General features: G+C 40.7%; 1 protein-coding gene across 1 annotated transcript in view; it reads left to right on the forward strand.

Annotated features, from left to right (window-relative positions):
- LOC148026193 (nucleobase-ascorbate transporter 12-like) overlaps positions 1-15,425 on the forward strand; it is a 30,352-nt gene extending 14,927 nt beyond the window's left edge. The window contains exons 2-10 of the mRNA XM_087693469.1: positions 7,889-7,986; positions 8,105-8,275; positions 8,412-8,512; positions 10,958-11,093; positions 11,211-11,261; positions 11,351-11,638; positions 11,996-12,230; positions 12,638-12,924; positions 14,450-15,425. Coding sequence (XP_087549595.1) covers positions 7,889-7,986; positions 8,105-8,275; positions 8,412-8,512; positions 10,958-11,093; positions 11,211-11,261; positions 11,351-11,638; positions 11,996-12,230; positions 12,638-12,924; positions 14,450-14,671 — 1,589 coding nt within the window. The 3' untranslated portion in view covers positions 14,672-15,425. The remainder of the gene's footprint in view (positions 1-7,888; positions 7,987-8,104; positions 8,276-8,411; positions 8,513-10,957; positions 11,094-11,210; positions 11,262-11,350; positions 11,639-11,995; positions 12,231-12,637; positions 12,925-14,449) is intronic.
- Positions 15,426-18,556: the final 3,131 nt, after the last annotated feature.

Raw genomic sequence — 18,556 nt, forward strand, 5'->3', positions numbered from 1 at the left:
TTTTAAACCCATGTGAGAGCATGAAGGCATCAAATTTTTTATACACTGTCTAGGAGCCTGTTTTAAACGATACAAGCTTCTCTTAAGCCTATACACCAAATGCTCCTTCCTTGGCATAACAAAGCCCTCTAGCTATTTCATGTATAGCTCTTCTTCTAAATCACCATACAGGAATGCAGTTCTAACATCCATTTGATCAAGTTCAAGATCCACAGATGCTACAATAGCAAACAATACCCAAAGAGTGGCCATTTTGACAATAGGTGAAAAGACTTATTGAAAGTCAATCCCCTTATTCTGTGTATAACCCTTGACCACAAGCTGGGCTTTGTATTTGGGTTAGCTATCCACACACTTGATTTTATAGATCCATTTGCTAGCAACAGCTTTCCTATCTTTGGGCAATGGAATCAAATCCCAAGTATCATTTTGATACAAAGATTTCATTACTTCCTGCATAGCTAGCTCCCACTTTTTCTTTAACTCACATGATAATGCCTCTTCATATGTGAGAGGGTCACCCTCATCTATGAGTAAAATGCAGTCCAAAGAGGGATCAAACCTCTGTTTAGGTCTCCTGACATGTGTAGACCTTCTCACCCAATGATCTATGTTATTATGCAATGGATCCTCATCCAAAGGAATGTCAATGACCTCATTATTTGGTTGTTGAACTACATTTTCAGGTTGCTGTAATACATTTTTAGCATGCTGATTTTGTTGTCCAAGATGATTTTCAGCATCCTTTTGCTACCCATTGTCATTTGGCTCAATAATGATATGCTGATTATCAAAAGCAGCATAAAATGGAGCTGAATTTTCAGTGGCTGATGGCAATCCAAGTGGCTAATTATGCTGAGAGTTTACTTTCTTTTTGTCTAAATCACTAGATGTGGCATTTTTCCGCAGCTTTGACTCATTAAATACCACATCTCGGTTGCATAGTACCTTTTTCATGCTTGGAACCCAAACCCTATAACCCATTTCACCTTCATCTCCATAAACCATGAAGATGCCTCTATGGGATTTCATGTCAAGTTTGGTTTTGCTATCAACAGGTACATGTATATAGCAATCTTAGCCAAAGACGTGTAAGTGGTCATATGAAGCAGGTTTGCCAGACCAAACCTCTTCAGGGATGCCACTTTCAAGTGCACGATGTGGAGATTGGTTGCAAATATGTACTGCGGTTTTAAGTGCCTCTCCCCAAAATGATTGAGAGAGATTAGCTGTGAACAACATGCACCGAATCTTCTCACATAAAGTGTGATTCATTTGCTTAGTCATACCATTAGATGATGGATTGTAAGGAGCTGTGAGCTCCCGTTTAATCCCATTGACATTACAAAACTTATTGAATTCTCTAGATATATACTCTCCCCTATTGTTTGTTCTTATGCATTTTAATTTTAAACCCTTTTGAGTAATAACAAATGCATAAAACTTTTTAAAGGCGTCTAATGCCTCGCTTTTTTGCTTAAGTAAGTAAAACCATAGCTTTCTAGAATGGTCATCAATAAAAGGCAAAATAATGGAAACCACTATGAGTTTTTATTGGCATGGTATATACATCAGAATGGACTAAATCCAAAATACATGCCTTCCTAGAGGCTCCATGAGAGTATGAACTCTTTGCATGTTTTCGCAAAATAGAGTCATCATAAAAGTCAAGCTTTGAGTTTTTCACATCAACTCTTCCAAGTGAAGAAAGTGCATGTAAACCCTTTTGGCTCATGTGCCCAAGATGCTTGTGTCATAACTCCATGTGTGACTGCTCTTCTGCAACTGCAACAAACTTTCCAGGAAGTGCCTTGCAGTGAAGATAATATAGAGTTCCCTTTTTACTGCCTCTAGTGACTAGCATGGATCCTTTCTGTATCTTCCACATTCCACCACCAAAGGTAGTAAAGGTACCCTTGCGGTCTAGTTGCCCGACATAAAGCAAGCTCTTCTTAATGTCAGGTACATACCTAACATCATGAAGAATCAATTCTTGACCATTTTTAAGAGCCAAGTGTATGGTGCCCATTCCTTCAATATCACATGCATGATTATTCCCTAGGTAAACTTTTCCAAGATTACTCTTTGCATAAGAAGAAAAACACTCCAAAGATGGGGTTACATGAAATGAAGCACCACTATCAACAATCCACGATTGTGACAAACCATCATGAACAGACAACAAAACATCTATCACATCCCTTTTAGTGATATACATGTTTTTCATTGTCATAGCATGTGGATCTAAAGATGCAACCAACAAATCAGCATCTTTATCTTTTTCTATCTCCTCAATAACAACATTAGATACCTCATTTGCCTTCTTTGTTTCTCTAAGGGTAGAGTTGCTATCCTTCTTATTCTTTTTGCCTTTTGCATTAACTTGCTTCTTGTGTTCTTGCTCCTTTTTATATTACCTACAATCGGGCTTTTTATGTCATGTGTGTCCACACTGATAGCAAGTAACATCTTGCTGTTTTTCCTTGCTTTTGCTGTGATTTTTGTTCTTATTTGTAGCATTTGGCCTATTTTCAGTTCATCCTTTTACATTGTAGTTGATGCACTATTTTCCCCACTTGCCTCGCGTCTAATCTCCTCATTGAGAACAGAACCACACACACCATCAAATGCCAAGTTGGGGTTGTTGCTCACAACGACAACCAATGCTTCCCATGAATCTGGCAAAGTCATGAGCAAGAAGATAGCCCTCATCTTAGGATCAAACGGTGGCAAGCTTGCATCTTGTAACTGTCTCAAAATACGAGTAAAAGCATTTAAATGCTTTGAGTCAAGCTTAGACTCATCAAGCTTCAAATTGACTAACTTTCGCATGAGATGGAGGAGTTGTATTCTCATACGTAGCCTTGAGTTTTTCCCAAACTGCATAAGTCCCTTGATATCAACCAAGATATCATCTGTGACTACCATTTTGATGCAAGTAATGGCTTTCTTATTCATTTTAGCCTAATCCTCATCTGACAAAGCAACAGGCTTATGTTTTTCCAAAGCATCATCACAATCCTTCAGAGACATACGATCTTTCCAAAATTCAAAGCCATTGCCATCAAATTTACAAATTTCAAAAAGATTCTTTGTGTTAGATGTAGATGCACTGCCAGCCATCTTCAGCAATGAAAACTGCAATGAAATGCTGAATACTTTCAGCCAATAGCAAGGTTGCTGAGTGTAACAGCAAGTACACACACACTTTCAAAGGTGTCCAAGAAACATATATTTTGTTGTAATTTCAGTCCCAAGAGCTGATTACAGCATGTACATGAATCAAATTTGATACGTATGCATGAATGACAGCTCCCACTTCTATAATACATCACTGTAATACCCAAATGCAATAACCCAAGTGTTGTATGTACCACTGTTTCACTGCATAATGAGCATTCAGCAATACATGTACCACGAGAAGCTGCCCTTTTACAACATTTAATATATCCGAAGTTCAAATTTCTCCCACTCAGCAGTGAATCCGCTGTAATTTCATTGTCAAAGCACAAATCAGCTCAAAATGCATCACTGATGCGAAAAGCCCCAAAATTTTTGCAATAAATCTATCCCAATTGATTTAATACTTCATCCCAAGTGTCAAACATGGACAAATGTCGCATAAATTTCACAAATTTTGCAAAACCCCCAAATTTTGGGGTCCAATTGAGCATAGATTACAATGAAATTAGCTCAGTTGAACAAAATTTCATTTGTATAGGAAAAGCCCCAAAATATCCGGAGTAATTGCGCACAATTTTGGAATTTTTGGATCAAATGTCATTGTTATGCACGACCAACATCAAATCTGGGGAAAGGCCCAAATTTTCAGGCATAAATTTGCATAGATTTGAGCATTGCGCTTACCCGTGCGAACCCCTGTCAATGAGTAGGGGGCAGACTGTAGAAAATTAAAAAGAAATTGACGAATGTGCTACCGTCGACTTGTAGCCGTTGCCTGTTGGTCATTGTTTGTAGTCGTGTGTTGTTTGTGGCTTGCGCGTGGTTGTCGTAGACTTGTTCGTGCCCTGCAACTGTTGCCGATAGCTTGTTGGACTTGTGCCTAGTGCCGATAGTCTGTCCTTGTGATGCTTGGTCGTCGCCTGCTGAAAATGCCTATAGTTGACCTTTGCCTCACGCCTGTTGGTCAAATTGACCACCGTTTGGTCTCGACTACCTGTCTCCTCATGTGCACACGCAAAGATTGACCTGTACAGTCCTTGGGAAGCATGCACATTGTTGCTTTGATGCTAGTTTGAAGGGCATGAGCGGAAGTACTCGGGTAGTGTGCCGTCAAAGGGGGTGTATTCAGTAGTAGAGAGAGTGCAGAAAATGGAGATTCGAGATGGGTGTGTACCAGTGTGGTACACAAAGAATAAAAGAATGTATTTATACTTAGGGTACAGTACACACTTACACCTGCAAGGGTGTGTCACATGTGCAAGTAAATATATATATGGGAGTAGCGAAAGGGCCTTTACACCCAACATGTTTATAAGAAGTGGCCACTTTACCAAATGGATATTAAATCAGCGTTCTTGAATGGTGACCTCAAGGAGGAGGTGTACGTGGCTGAGCCATCGGGGTTTGAGGTTCCCATTTTGAGAATAAAGTTTGTAAGTTGAAGAAGGCATTGTATGGGCTGAAACAAACCCCTAGAGCATGGTACCAACAGATAGATAAATTCTTTCTAGGTTTGAATTTCAAAAGATGTGCCTCAGATGCTAACTTGTATGTCTACAGGGATAGGTAGTGATTGTCCTATATGTGGACGACCTTCTTATTACAGGTGACTATGAAGATATGATCCATCAAACTCGAAAGGCTTTAAACTTTGAGTTTGAAATGATAGACTTGGGCTTATTGCACTATTGTTTGGGGATTAGAGTTTAGCAAGTGCTTGGCAAAATCTTTCTCTCTCAAAAGAAGTATGCATGGGAGATCTTAAAAGCGTTTGGCACGATCGAGTGTAAGGAGATAGCTACACTTATGGAGGTCAATGTGAAGTTATCCATTGAGGATACATCAGCACTAGCAAATATTGGGAGGTATAGGAGGTTGGTTGGCAGCCTCATCTACTTGTGTAACACTAGGCTAGATATTAGTTTTACTGTTTGTGTTTTGAGCAAGTTCTCAAACAAACCACGAGAAAGTCATTGGAAAGCTAGGATGCGGGTGCTCAGATACTTGAAGGGAACTCTTGACTATAATATCACATACAATATCGGAAGTGCTCTTATGGGAAATTGTGACTCAGATTGGGTAGGTGAGATCCAGTATCACTATGTGTGTGACTTGATGGAGGAGTTGCAGAGTGTGGGAGTTATTAGGGACCCTCCCTCAATAGTAAAGGGAATATTCCCTAGCCGACTAGGGAAGGTTCATAATATGGTCGGACATGCTGACTAGACTACCTTCCCGAGCTATTAAAGCCATCGTCAATCTATCTTTCACCCAATTAAAGTTCTTCCAACTACCCTAAGCTCTTTGCCTATCATCTATTTGGATCGCTATCTAAGCTTCATAGTGGAAGCGTACAGGCGGGCAGAGCTATCTTTGTATCAGCTCGTTTGAAATTAAAGTAGTCTTTGTTCTTCCGATATTTGCTGTGTGTCCTTTACTCCTTGCTTAGATTTTGTCGACTGTGCCATGTAATTTCTACAGCTCTAGAGAGTTTGTGTCCCACATGCAAAACCCTAATTTGGGAGGATTCTTCCACGTTTATAAATAGACAAGGTGTCCACCATTCAGCCCTATCCTTGTCTTGTAGGTTTTAGCCCATCATCCCTCTTCAACTAACTGTCTAGCCCTCAATGATTGCTGCTATGTGGTCTATAGTTTTTGCCTAGCCTCCCATTGTTGTCGGTGCCCAGCTTCCATTATCTACTTCAGGTCGTTTTTGTGTTTTCAGCACTTTTCTTCATCAGCCTTTGCTTCGACTGGTGGTTGTTGTATTCGGGATTTGTCTCCGGTGGATGATACACATCGGCACCTCCCTCAGCTTGCTCCCATGAGAGCCACCGGTTGTTGGACAGCTCTACCCTTGAGCATTGTGTACATTCTCTCATTCATTTACGATATTCACTCATTCACTTCAAACTTCTCTCTCTTCTCTAATTGTGTTTGTGTGTTTTGCGTTTTGCATTTTGAGTTTTGAGTTTTACCTTTAGGGTTTGAGTTTTGCACATCAACCTTTGAGTCTCTGTGTTTCAGTGGTGGTTGTACTTTTTGTGTTTCCTTAGTGCAAACCCTAGCATATCTTCGTAGTTTGCACTGTCTTGGCGGATGAAAGGTGGCAGGACTTGTGGAAGGAGCATGGAGGAAGTGAAACACAATCCTTTGGGCAATAGGATGTCAACGAAGACACTCAATAGTGCGGGATGAATAATATGGCAGCAGCAAACAATGCAAAACACAATCCTTCTAATCAGCAGGATATTGAAGATGACTCTGAGCAGCAAAATGCAAGTTGTGCTGGCTGAAACAGAGCTCCACCAGAAGCAGTCAATGAAGATGATGATGGTGACAACTTTCCAGCCTGGTGGCAACAAAACACAACCAACTGCTGCAAATTACATGCAGTAAACTGGTGAGGCTGATGTGGCAGATGGCATTGTCAATCTGGGGTTGATGATGTCACTTTTGGGTAGGGCAGCAACCAGTGGCAGCCTTTGGAGGTCAGGGTGGCAGGTGATAGCAGCCTTTGGAGGACAGTGCAGCCACCTCCTATGTGGTGGGCATTAGCTCTTGTTGATGGCAGCAGCTCTTGGTGCAGTTGTGGACAACAAGGGAGGATAATAGGTGAAGGAACACTCGGGGAGAAGGAGAGTGATAAGTTGATGGATGCCCACAACATTTCCTTTTGTGGGGGATTTTTGGGCATTTATCTTATTGAGTAAAGTAAATGCCTTTTACATAAATAAAGCCTTTTGGGGCTGTTTTAAAGGAGTAAAATTAGGTATTAATGCATGATGATTTAGTTTTAATGCATGCTTTAATTTTGGGTATAGCTGGTGGATTGGGATACTCACCTCATGATGAGGTGGGTGGACCTGGTAGAGTGTGCACTCTACTTGTCCCTTTGTGTCCCTTTTCTTAATGATCATCAAAACTATTCTTGGTTGTTTTTAGAGTTGTTCATCTGCTGTTTTCTAGGGTTTCCTGATGTGCATTATGCCTTTTGACATGATGACACAAAACATTTTGTTGCATGTGTTTGGACTGAATCATTCAAGATGCATGGTGACTTCTCATTGGTTAGCTTACTCCAAAGAGCTGGTATTGCAGACTTTTTCTGAGAACAATTAATTGTGCTGGTTTGGATTACCATATATGGTCCTTCTATTGGAGCAACCACTTGTCTCAGTTTTGTAGGACTTGTTGCTCTCTTGGATATGTGTAGTATATGCTATTCAATTCAAGGTAACTGCCGAACATTTCACCCCTGAAAAGTTGCATTTCAGCATGAAACATTTTGTCCTTGGGTATACCCTATGTGAAATGCCACATGAAATGGCAAAATAACACATTTAAAATGAAAATATTCAACAGTTGTTTCATAGATTTGTTTTTTCCCCTTGGAGTGAAACAGAGTTCCAAAATGTTGCGTACAGAAACCTCTCATCAGTGAAATGCGTTTTATGTTGCACTCCTGTTCAATCACGTTTCATGGTTACCATGGTTCAAATAAGTCCATGCTATTCAGCAACTGAAACTGCTTTTGATGTTTTGCAAAACGGGTCATCCTTATCCAGGCTGCAAATATTAGTTGTACTGATAAAAACTCTTAAAACAGAGATGTTCAGATGCTGCCATAAGTTACGAAATCTAATCATGCTATATATGAACCTCTTCTTCCCTTACTGACAAGGTGTTTAATTATGTGCAGTTCCTCTTGTCCTCTATGGAATTCAACATTATTTTTCTATGATTGGTTCGCTGATTTTGATTCCACTTGTCATTGTGCCAGCAATGGGAGGTGATGATGTAAGTTGAGCTCAATTTTGCGCATTTTGTAAGTTTTAGTAAATATATGGCATAAGTGTCTATGTGGTGGAGACAAGAGCTTTGTTGTGACTTTGCTGATTGGCTGTTCTTTTCTCAGAAGGATACTGCCTATGTAGTTTCAACTGTGTTCATGGTTTCTGGGATCACGACACTACTGCATTCGTATTTTGGCTCAAGATTACCTCTAATCCAAGGTGCTTCTTTTGTCTATTTGGCACCTGCTCTTGCAATTATCAACTCATCAGATTTTTCGAGTATAGGAAACAATGTAAGCTCCTTTCCTTTCTGATGCTACGAGGGTCATTTTTGAGAAGTACCACTTTTTGTAGACGTCTTTGATGTCATATTATTTTGTGACACTTGTTACTTGGTATAAAGTTATGTCTTTACCAATTGAGGTGCAGAGGTTCAGAAGTACCATGAGGGAGCTGCAAGGAGCAATCATTGTGGGTTCATTATTCCAAATGTTTTTGGGCTACTCAGGGTTGATGGGGATTCTGCTGAGGTGTGTCTAAACTGGTTCCTTCATAATTCTGTTTTTGCATTTGCTCGTTCCTTTTCTAAAGCACAAGTATGAGGGACAGGCTACTTCACGTTCTTGCTTGGGTTGCATATTTGAAGTAACATTTGGTTGATTTGAGTTAATAGTGTAACATGCAAACAGCTAGTTGAATTGAGAGTGACAGAACAATTGTGTGGAAGAATTCTGTTATTTTCTGACAGCGTTGATTACAGCAATAGTGTTGCTAAAATAAATCTGATCAAAGTGATTTTGAAGTAACTCTTAATTTAAGAATCACAACTTAAGATTAAATTTAGATATAGGTAGAAAATGACTCCAAATTTGGACTCCCAGGAGCAGGGTGGTGTACATCAGCATGAAATTGATTGTCTTGCATAGGCTGTCTCTGGATTCTGCAAGCAGCACAGGTTGGAATGCCCTTAAAGTTTCTACCTTCGCACCATGTCTCCAAAGATGGGCTGGTTGCCTTGCAGTTGCAGTTGCCTTGTAGCTTGAGAGGGATTAGAAGCCAATCTGGGTGACTGGTCCAAGGTACAAAACCCAAATCTTGTCAGCTTCAGTACACAGTGAGCCTCAAACCTTGGCCACAAGTAAAACATATCCTGATAAATAACACAGTAGTTCTAGCATTATTGGTGCAAAACAAAGCAGCTCTGAGCCAAAATGCAGGAGCTCTAAGCTGAGATGCAGCATTTCCAAGCACAGAAAAAGATCAGAGAATGCTGCTGCTGTTCTTCCTTAGGTCTGGAAAAGCTGCCTTGCTAGCCCTCTAGCAGTAACAATGTAAGTGTGGCCAGCAGAAATTCTGTACCAGCAGCCTCTACTGAGCTCCACCTGTCCTTCTGAGGCTGAAACCCTACAGAGAGAGACCCTCAGATGTCAAAATGCATTATTCACTATTTATTAGTTTCTGTGGAGCATTGGAAAGCTGAAAATGCAGCTGTAAACAGCCTTGCCAGGTGAATTTTGGCCACTGCCAGCCTGCTAGATGCAGAAACAAAGGTGCTGCCAGCTTTGCAAGATGGAAAAGACAGCCGCAGGCAGCAACACAATTCTTTCATGCAGTTCCTTGTAGCCTTGCAGTTGCAAAATGCAGCTGTGCAAGACATTGTCTAGTGAAACATACCAGATCTTTGTCACTCCACATAATGACCTAGCTTTAGTATGTGAGTGCATGTAGAGCAGAGTTTTGCCAAAGAGCAGGAAAATGATGGCAGGCACAAGATGCAGGGAATGGGAATGCACACACATTCTTGTCTGAAACTTCCATTGACTACAGTGAATAAGATTTTCATGAGCCATGAGTATGAGGCCTGGTTTGCTCCAGTCTTACAGAAGTGCTATGTACAAGAGAGCAAGACACATTTGCCTTAAAGAAGACATTGAGTTAAGTCTGCATGTAGGGGCAATGCTATAATGACTGCAAGAAGCAAATGGTTCCTAGAAATCCTAGGAAGAATGGTACAATGATCAAGACTTGGAAAGCTTTGTGTTTGGCAGTCAGCTGTCCTTATGGCTGACTTGTAGTTGATTGTTACAGCCAGTGGCCTGTCTGTGAAGTTTGAAAGGGAGTGTCCATGTGACAACTGCTTTTCATGCTTGCCATCCTTCTAACCTTCTCTCACCAGACTTTGCAACATCCATCTGTGCTTCCTGTCCATCAACGACTGCAGCCTTCCACCATCTCATAACTCTGTTGCCTGTCTGTCCTATATGGCTCGTCCTTCACTTTAGCACACTTTGGTGATCTTTATTAATTTATCCACAAGTAAATCATTAGCTTTTTGTTCATACTTGGTCTTTTCTGATAAGTCCATTTCAGTATAATAGTGAGCTACATGTAACAGAACAGATGTTACTATCTGGCTAAATTACCCCAAATATGTTAGTGGATTGCAATATAGTGTACCTGTGAGGGTGCACGTAGAAAATGGTCTTGAAAAGGTGACTCTAGATGCACATTTGATGCCATTCTCCTTGAAGTTATATGAGTACAAATTGAAGTTAATCAACATATAGTAGGATATGTATCACTATCTGGCTAAACTCCCCCAACGTGTGCATTGCAATATAGTATTTTTGCAAGGGTGCATGCAGAAAATGGTCCCAAAAAAGGACTCCTAAAGATTCACATGGATGACCATTCTCACTGAGGTTGATATTGAAGAACTAGAACCACTGGCTTCAATTATGGACCATGATGAGCCCACTTCAATCCTGTCAATGGGCTGTGATATCTTGCAGGCAAGAGAGGACACTCACTTCTTGAGAAAAGGAGGACAGATAGAGGCAGTCAGCCAATGCCAAAAGTTTGTTATGAATCCATCTCTTTCGGTCACTGGCTTCTTTTGTCAAGAGAATCTTTTATTTCCAGTTTGTTTTCGTTTATGGTGAAATATAAATTGGATGCTTTCTCATTTATTGCAGGCTAATCAATCCTGTGGTGGTTGCACCAACTGTGGCAGCAGTTGGTCTCTCCTTTTTCACATATGGTTTCCCAATAGTGGGTACCTGTGTAGAGATTGGCCTCCCTCAAATCATAGTGATTGTCTTTTTTGCACTTGTGAGTGCATGAACCTCTTGTCATAATTGTGCTCTGCTGTGAAGCAATTGAACAGTACAGATGTGTTTTGCAGGTGTGTTTCTCAGATTAGTTTTCTCTTTCCTTTCATGTTTGCAGTACCTGCGGAAAGTATCAATACTGGGCCATCGTATATTCCAAGTTTATGCCGTAGGTTTCTTGGGCCCTGTTCTTTTGATCACTCATTCAACTCTGCACTTCAACTTTTGACATGATTATTTTCCTGTATTTCTTTGCAGGTTCCTCTTGGATTTGTGATCACTTGGGCATATGCATTTTTGCTTACTGCAACAGGAGCGTACACTTACAAAGATTGCGACTTTAGTGTTCCCATTTCAAATATCGTTTCAGAAAGTTGCAGGAGACATGCATATACTATGAAAAACTGTCGCACTGATACTTCAAATGCCTTGAGGACTGCTGCTTGGATACGATTTCCATATCCATTTCAATGGGGCATGCCAACCTTCCATTACAAAACATCTTTTGTGATGATTGTTGTTTCCATCATTGCCACTGTAGACTCTGTAAGTCTATTTCGCAAACCTGCACTTGTAATGCAAAAGAATGTTTTATAAAAGGCCTCATAACAGGATTGTAGGAAAAGGTGGACAAAATGAGATGCATGTTCTAAATGGGGGCAGCACTCCCACTGTGGGGGGGTGCTTGGAAAGCCTGGCCAAGAGAGTGAGGTGGAATTTCAACCATACACAAATGAATCTTCCACCACTCTCTAAAAATTCCTGTTTCTGATTCAGCAATTTTCTTCAAATTAGTGACTGTCTACTAGGATCTGAATCACCCACTTTTCTTCTTTAAGTGCAAGGTGTTACTACTACTAGGATGTCTTTCCTCAGTTACCAAGTTCTCTCATGTATGTGCAGGTTGGATCTTACCATGCATCGTCGCTGTTAGTGGCTTCAAGGGCTCCAACTCCTGGTGTTGTGAGCAGGGGTATTGGTATGGAGGGTGTTACAAGTGCACTTGCTGGTCTTTGGGGCATTGGCACTGGTGCAGCAACACTCACTGAGAATGTGCACACCATTGCTGTAACGAAGATGGGAAGTCGTCGGGCTGTTGAGTTCGGAGCTTGTGTGTTGATTGTGGTGTCAGTAATTGGTGAGTATTCCTTTGCCCCCGAAAACACTTCTTGTATTAGTGAAACAAATAGTAGCAAAAAATAATGATAGTAATAGCTAAATGAACAGTAGCAGTCAAAAAACTATACAACATGAGGGAACAGAGAAAAAGTTTGAAGACAAGAATTGCTGCCAGTCCTCAGCAGATTGTACTTCATCAAGAAAATCTCAGCTGCTATTTTTTGTTCTTTGAGTTTTATGTTCTCTTATAAAAAAAAGGGGCAAGAGCTTCAGAAAGATCCACTGTTCGGTGTTCATGTTTCCCATGGTTTTTTTCTAAAAATGCAATGCTTAATGGGGTCTTTTTGATGTTTGATTGGGAAGGCTGGATTGATGCCTTTTCAGTTCAAATTTGTGTGCTTAGGAGCTAAATACTACTTCTTGCAGGTAAGGTTGGAGCATTCATTGCCTCAATCCCACAAGTGATTGTTGCTGGTCTTCTTTGTGTTATGTGGGCCATGTTAGCAGCTCTGGGTCTTTCAAATCTTCGGTATAGTGAAACCGGAAGCTCCCGGAATGTTATGATTGTAGGGCTTGCTCTTTTTCTATCGTTGTCAATTCCTACATACTTTCAAGACTATGGTGTTAGTGCGGACTCTATTGCAACTGTTCCGAGCAACCTGCAGCCTTACACTGTTGCTTCTCATGGACCAATTCATACTAGCTTCCTTGGGGTAAGTCCTAAGACTTTCACTCATTGAAAGAAATCTCAAATGTAGTGGTTTCACATATGCTGTTTTCCTTCAATGAGTAGTTTGGTAATGCAACCAATTGATTTACTATTTGATGGGCTTTTTGCATCTCTGGCCTCTGTCTGCAATCTCATTCACTGCAGCAGAACTTGCCAGGTTTTGTGGGTTGTATAAAAAGGTGTGAATGTGAGAATTATTAGGGGGGACTAGCTTGCTGTTAGATATCTTTTGTAAGATTGGGAAGCCTGAGTTTTATTGACTTAAGATGATCCAATGCAGACTGTGTACATATCTCAAGCACCAGGTCTGTACAAATAGAAGCACACATCCTGCTCATTATGGAGCAGCCTCGGTCTTGGAATTCCTCATGAGAATAGATGATCAAGACCTGTAGCACACAACATGCTTATTATTAATAACTAGCACAGGTCATGAATTTTGTCTTGCTCTGAATGCATTATTTAAGACAGGCAATTGATGTGCAGTAATGCTATTTTTGCATCCAAGATCCATTTGCTAGGTAAGTGCAACGTTTTGGTTGTGCATCAGTGCTGAGATGATATAAGCAGAACCAACCTCACAAAAGGAGAACGGGATTTTTATTCTGCTAGGACTTAGCACACCAATGATTGATCTATATGTCAGATTCCCATTATCTCAACAGTACTCCAATTACAAGAAGAAACTTACTCTACAACCCAACAAACCCACTGCAGTTCCTGAGGTGGGTTGTTATAAGAAAAATGGAGCAAAGGATATAACAGTGATTCCAGTCTAGTTTCTACAAGGGCCAAGATTGACTGTGACACCTGTCTGTTTGTTATGCACATAGGATGCGCTTCACGCATTGTGTAGCCTTTTAACCTCCTAGGTAGGTTGAGATCAAGCAGAAAGCAAAGCAAGTTCAGGTAAAGATGGCAGAAAGGTGAGTTGAAACCTCTTAGCTATATGTATAGGCACCTTCTCGATAGTCTTACATTAAATAGAGATTGCCTTTTTAATTGAAAGTATGCCATCACGATATCCTTACACAAAATTGTTGTTGCCTGTTGGTTCTTATAGTGCCTCCCAAACTCCTGTGTACTGTTTAGGCATCGAGAACCCTCAAGGATGAGGCCTAAAACCGTTTGTAGCTTGCCTTGTGTTGAGACTCAGGGATACAGCATGGTTTAAAAAATAGGTGGACTGTTTAGAATTTAGCATATAATAAAGCTTGGTCATTATGAGTTGTGAACATCCATTGATATGGTTCAAAAAATAGGTGGACTGTTTAGAATTTAGCAAAATTCATTGATACCCTTCAAAACTTGCGCATGCTGCAAATCTCTTTGCTCATCCACATGTTTACTTCTGTCATGCTGTTTTTCAGTCAGTAAATTGCACAAAAGTGAAAATATCTTCCATAGTTAAAGTTAGTGCAAGGAAGATTGAATCACAGTTTTAGAGCTGTAATGATAATCACAAGCTTGCTAATGATAATCACAAGCTTGCTTGTTTCCTGCTGCAGCTGAACTTCATTCTGAACACCCTCCTATCCATGAATATGGTGGTAGCATTTGTTGTTGCATTTATCTTGGACAATACTGTTCCTGGCAGCAAACAAGAGAGGGGTGTTTATGTTTGGACGAAAGCAAAGAATGCCAGGGAAGAGCCAGCTGTAGTCATGGATTATGGTTTGCCTTTGGGAATTGGAAGAGTTTTCAGATGGGTCAAGTGGGTTGGCTTGTAAGATAGACACATTTGTTACTTTTTAGACCCTGTTTACTAATGATTTTTGGCAGCCTGAACACGCTGAAAGTAGCGGATCGCTTGGATGATAGGTTTTGATAGAGGATTCTGTTCTGTTGATAATCTTTGGAGAGTTCAATATGCCGTGGAGGGAAAGTACTGCCATTGAATTGTCAGTGTGTCCAGAGTTCCTGCTGTTATTGCTGCAAGCAGCTGTGGCAAGTTTAGGGGGGTGATCTTTATGTACAGCAGCTGATTCTGGAAGGTCCTAAAGGCCTGCTTGAAACGATCAGTGTGTTTTTAACCTGTCTGAATCATCCTCACCATCATAGCATGAAGGCACAAGGGTCAAAGAAAAGCATACAGCAAAACAGACGCTTATACGATTTCTCAGATCTAATGGTGGCCAGATCATGTAAGGAACCACCTGAGCTGGGTGGTCTCTCCATTTTTTTATACGCCTGTTGAATGGTATTGGTATTGGATTTTTTCTGTGGCTCATGTTTGTGATCCATCGTAGGAGTGATGCTTCTAACTACCTGTTTTACGAGTATTGGATCAAACTTTCAGGTTATAACAGAGAACGGTACCGTTATAAAGTTCGTTGTAAACAGAAGCTCTTACAGAGTCGTACCTGACCGGGGTTGGTGGGTAAGGGACGAGTTTTTGGAGTTGATTTTTTGACCCTTTGCCTTGAAAGGCGAGGTTATACTTATTTCTTGTGGTTTGTGAGTATTGGCTATAACGATCTTGACTGGGGCTTGACAGTATTGGCTGTAACGATCGTGAAGAAGATCACTGTTTCAGCATTAAGCCTAGCAAAGTGTCTGGAGATCTCTCTCTCTCTCTCTGTGCGTGTGTTTCTATCATGACTGCCGTCATAATCATGGTCTTCAAGCTCTCTTTCATGAGCCACCATCGCTTGTCCCTTTACCCACTTTTGCTTAATCGTCCTCCCAACCCCCCTTTCTCTCTCTCTCTCTCTCCCCAAATTTTCAAGTTTGAGTCCACCTGGGATCAGATTTGTAGTCCATTTTGGGATTGTTTCTACCATGTTAGAACATTCATTCTCTCAGGAGGTCCATTAATGCAAGGAGACCACTGACTTAGATGTTGGAATGTACGTTTCATGTAGTGTGGTAGAATCTTTGGAACCAGCTGTGTATTTCCTGAACCAGTAAAAGCTGTAGAATCTTTGAAACCAGCTGTCTCAACCCTGTATTTCCTGAACCAGTAAAAGCTTTCAGCTAGTTCGTGTGCCATAGGCAGCTCTGTAGGTGTAGGACTGAATGTAGCCTTGGATCTTAAGCTCACTTGATGAATGAAAGCATGGCATATCTTATTAAAACAAGAAATGAAGTGATGGAAGAGACTAGGATGTCAGGTACTCCTAATCCCTAAGCACGAATGTTTGAATGTAATTAGGCTTCCCTCCCTTGGGTCAGATGTAGGGAACATTCTATGGACAAGTGCTAATTAAAAAATAACCGCGTTTTCCAGCTATTGTAAACTGGCCTGTTCACTGGGAAGGGCGGTAGTGTACAACCAAAATAAATAAATTCTTTCACCCAATTTAACAGTTGCCCACTTTACCTGAACTTAAAGACACAAAATCAAGAAGAAATACAGGAAGCTAGAATGCTCCTGTTGCAACACATACACCTTGTTGTCCCCTAAGTTAGGCGCCCCTTGCAGCATTTCTTTATTTTTGAAAAAGAAAGTACAATGGGCTGTCTTTTATCTATTCTGGGTGAAATTTGACAGCATAACAGTACAATTACTGACCCAAATCAAGTTGACCAGGAGGGGAAAATTTGCGCAAGTCTGAATCTTCTGGTTGGAGTGCAGAATTGACCATTTCAGCCTGCTGTATTTACTGGTTCAGACCTGTTCTGAAACCTGTTTACAACTCTTACTGTTCCCTGTACTATTCATCCCACTGTAATTACTGGTTCAGACCTGTTCTGACACCTCTTTTCAGCTCTCATTGTTCCTTGCACTGTCCTGTATCATCTATGCCAAGTGCCCCTTGATATTGACATCAATTGGGCTCTGAAATACCCTTTGAACAGTCCAAAATCAGTTTTGGTTTAGTGCTGTTTCAGGCACTTGCTTGGTGAGGTTACCACCCTCACCTGTCCCTGCTGGGAACTGCAAACAAATGCTCATGTTCCTGGAGAAAGGAGACTCTTGCCTCATGCAAAAACAGCATATTCCCACACAGTTGTACTTGAATCAGAAGAAAGGCCCTTGATTCTGCAGCATAACCATACTGTCAGGGAGAGAAAGAGAGAGAGTAGGAAGCAAGCTCAAGCCTCTGTGCATCATAGACAAGGTAGACCAGCTCTCAAGAGCTCTCCATCGACAGCAATCCATCTCCCTTTCACCAAAATGAGCCCCCCATGCATTGAAACTCGTTTTTGTGCTGCCCTCTCTCTCTTTTGGGAATTTATGCCCAAATTGTGACACATGGCATGCATGTAACAATTTTCCTGTTTAAACCTTTCGGTCTAAAATTCTCCATCCTCGGTTCAAAATTTGACCTCGGCACAGACCAGAGGATTAATCCTCATACAAAAACGAAGATAATGACGCGAACAAATTCTGGGGTCCAAAAATAGTAACTCTCTAAATTTTAAGAGTTGCTTCCATTGCATTCCTACTAGTCTTCTGACCATCTTTGCAGACTATGGCTACATCCAAATTTGTAATTTAGTTCATCTGAAAGTGAATTTCCATTGATGACCCCACATGGACTAATCTCTTGAAGATTTGTCCATCTTCACTTTGAACTAGTCTCTTCCAGGCTAGTTCTTTAACACACTTGTCCATATACACTTTCACAAGTCTCTTCCAAGCTTGTCAATCTACAGTGCCATCAGTCTCTTCCAGACTTATATTGGACTTTTAACTGTCCAGTCTTGACTCACTAGACATTCTTGTCCGTTTCATGCAACTCAAGCATTTAGATTTCAAGAGGGATCCTTCCAAAAAGAAAAACCAAATAAAATATGTAATAAAGAAATCAACAAAAAGGTAATAGTTGTCACAGTCTTGTGACATACCTCCCTCTCGAAATCGCAAACGTCCTCGTTTGCATGAATGTCATACATACATGCTATCAGTCAACATTGTGAACTGAACACACTGTTAACACATGTATGTTCTAACTGTGAAACATGGCAGACTATCATCATGTGACTCCACATCACTGTTTTCAGATATAGTGGCTGGTACACCACAATGATATCTCCATAGCGGCAGATTCTCATTTGATGAATCCACATCACCCTGAGTAGAGATCTAGTGGCCGGTACATCAAAATGATATCTCCACTAAGTCAATTCACAGAATACATGCCCGATCGAGTAACCATTGTTACAACATGTATTCAATCCAATAGAAGTAAAAACTGTGTTCTTGCAAGCAATACTTACTTCTTTAGCACTGAGAAAACCATATGGACACAATAAGTGTTAACCTGTACAAAATCTGTTTCTGTACATAATTTCTTTCTTAAGCAATTGTCACTTTGACAATCTATTTTAGCTTAGAGATACAAGGGGTCAAGGTAGGTTGCAAGCGAAATGCTTCAAGGTAAAGTTCCAACATATTACGCGACTCTGTAAGTTCACCTTCATCCATCCACTTAGCATCTATAGCTGGATAGTTCTTGAACTTAACCAAATACATTCTAGCAACCTTGCCTTTCACTTTCCTTTCTTTGTGTGTCAATACCTGTTCTGGAACAAGAATTTCATCAAGTTTCTCAACTTCGGGCTGTTCCTCAGTTGGCATATCTTCTGGCACATCACCCACTTGATGTGCCACTTAAGGTCTAAGAAGACTTACATGGCAAGCATTATGAATCTTCCAATTGTCAGGC

This window comes from Lygodium microphyllum, chromosome 14, assembly GCF_053477565.2.
Source record: "Lygodium microphyllum isolate KBCC chromosome 14, Lygodium_microphyllum_v1.1.10, whole genome shotgun sequence".
NCBI lineage: Eukaryota > Viridiplantae > Streptophyta > Polypodiopsida > Schizaeales > Lygodiaceae > Lygodium > Lygodium microphyllum.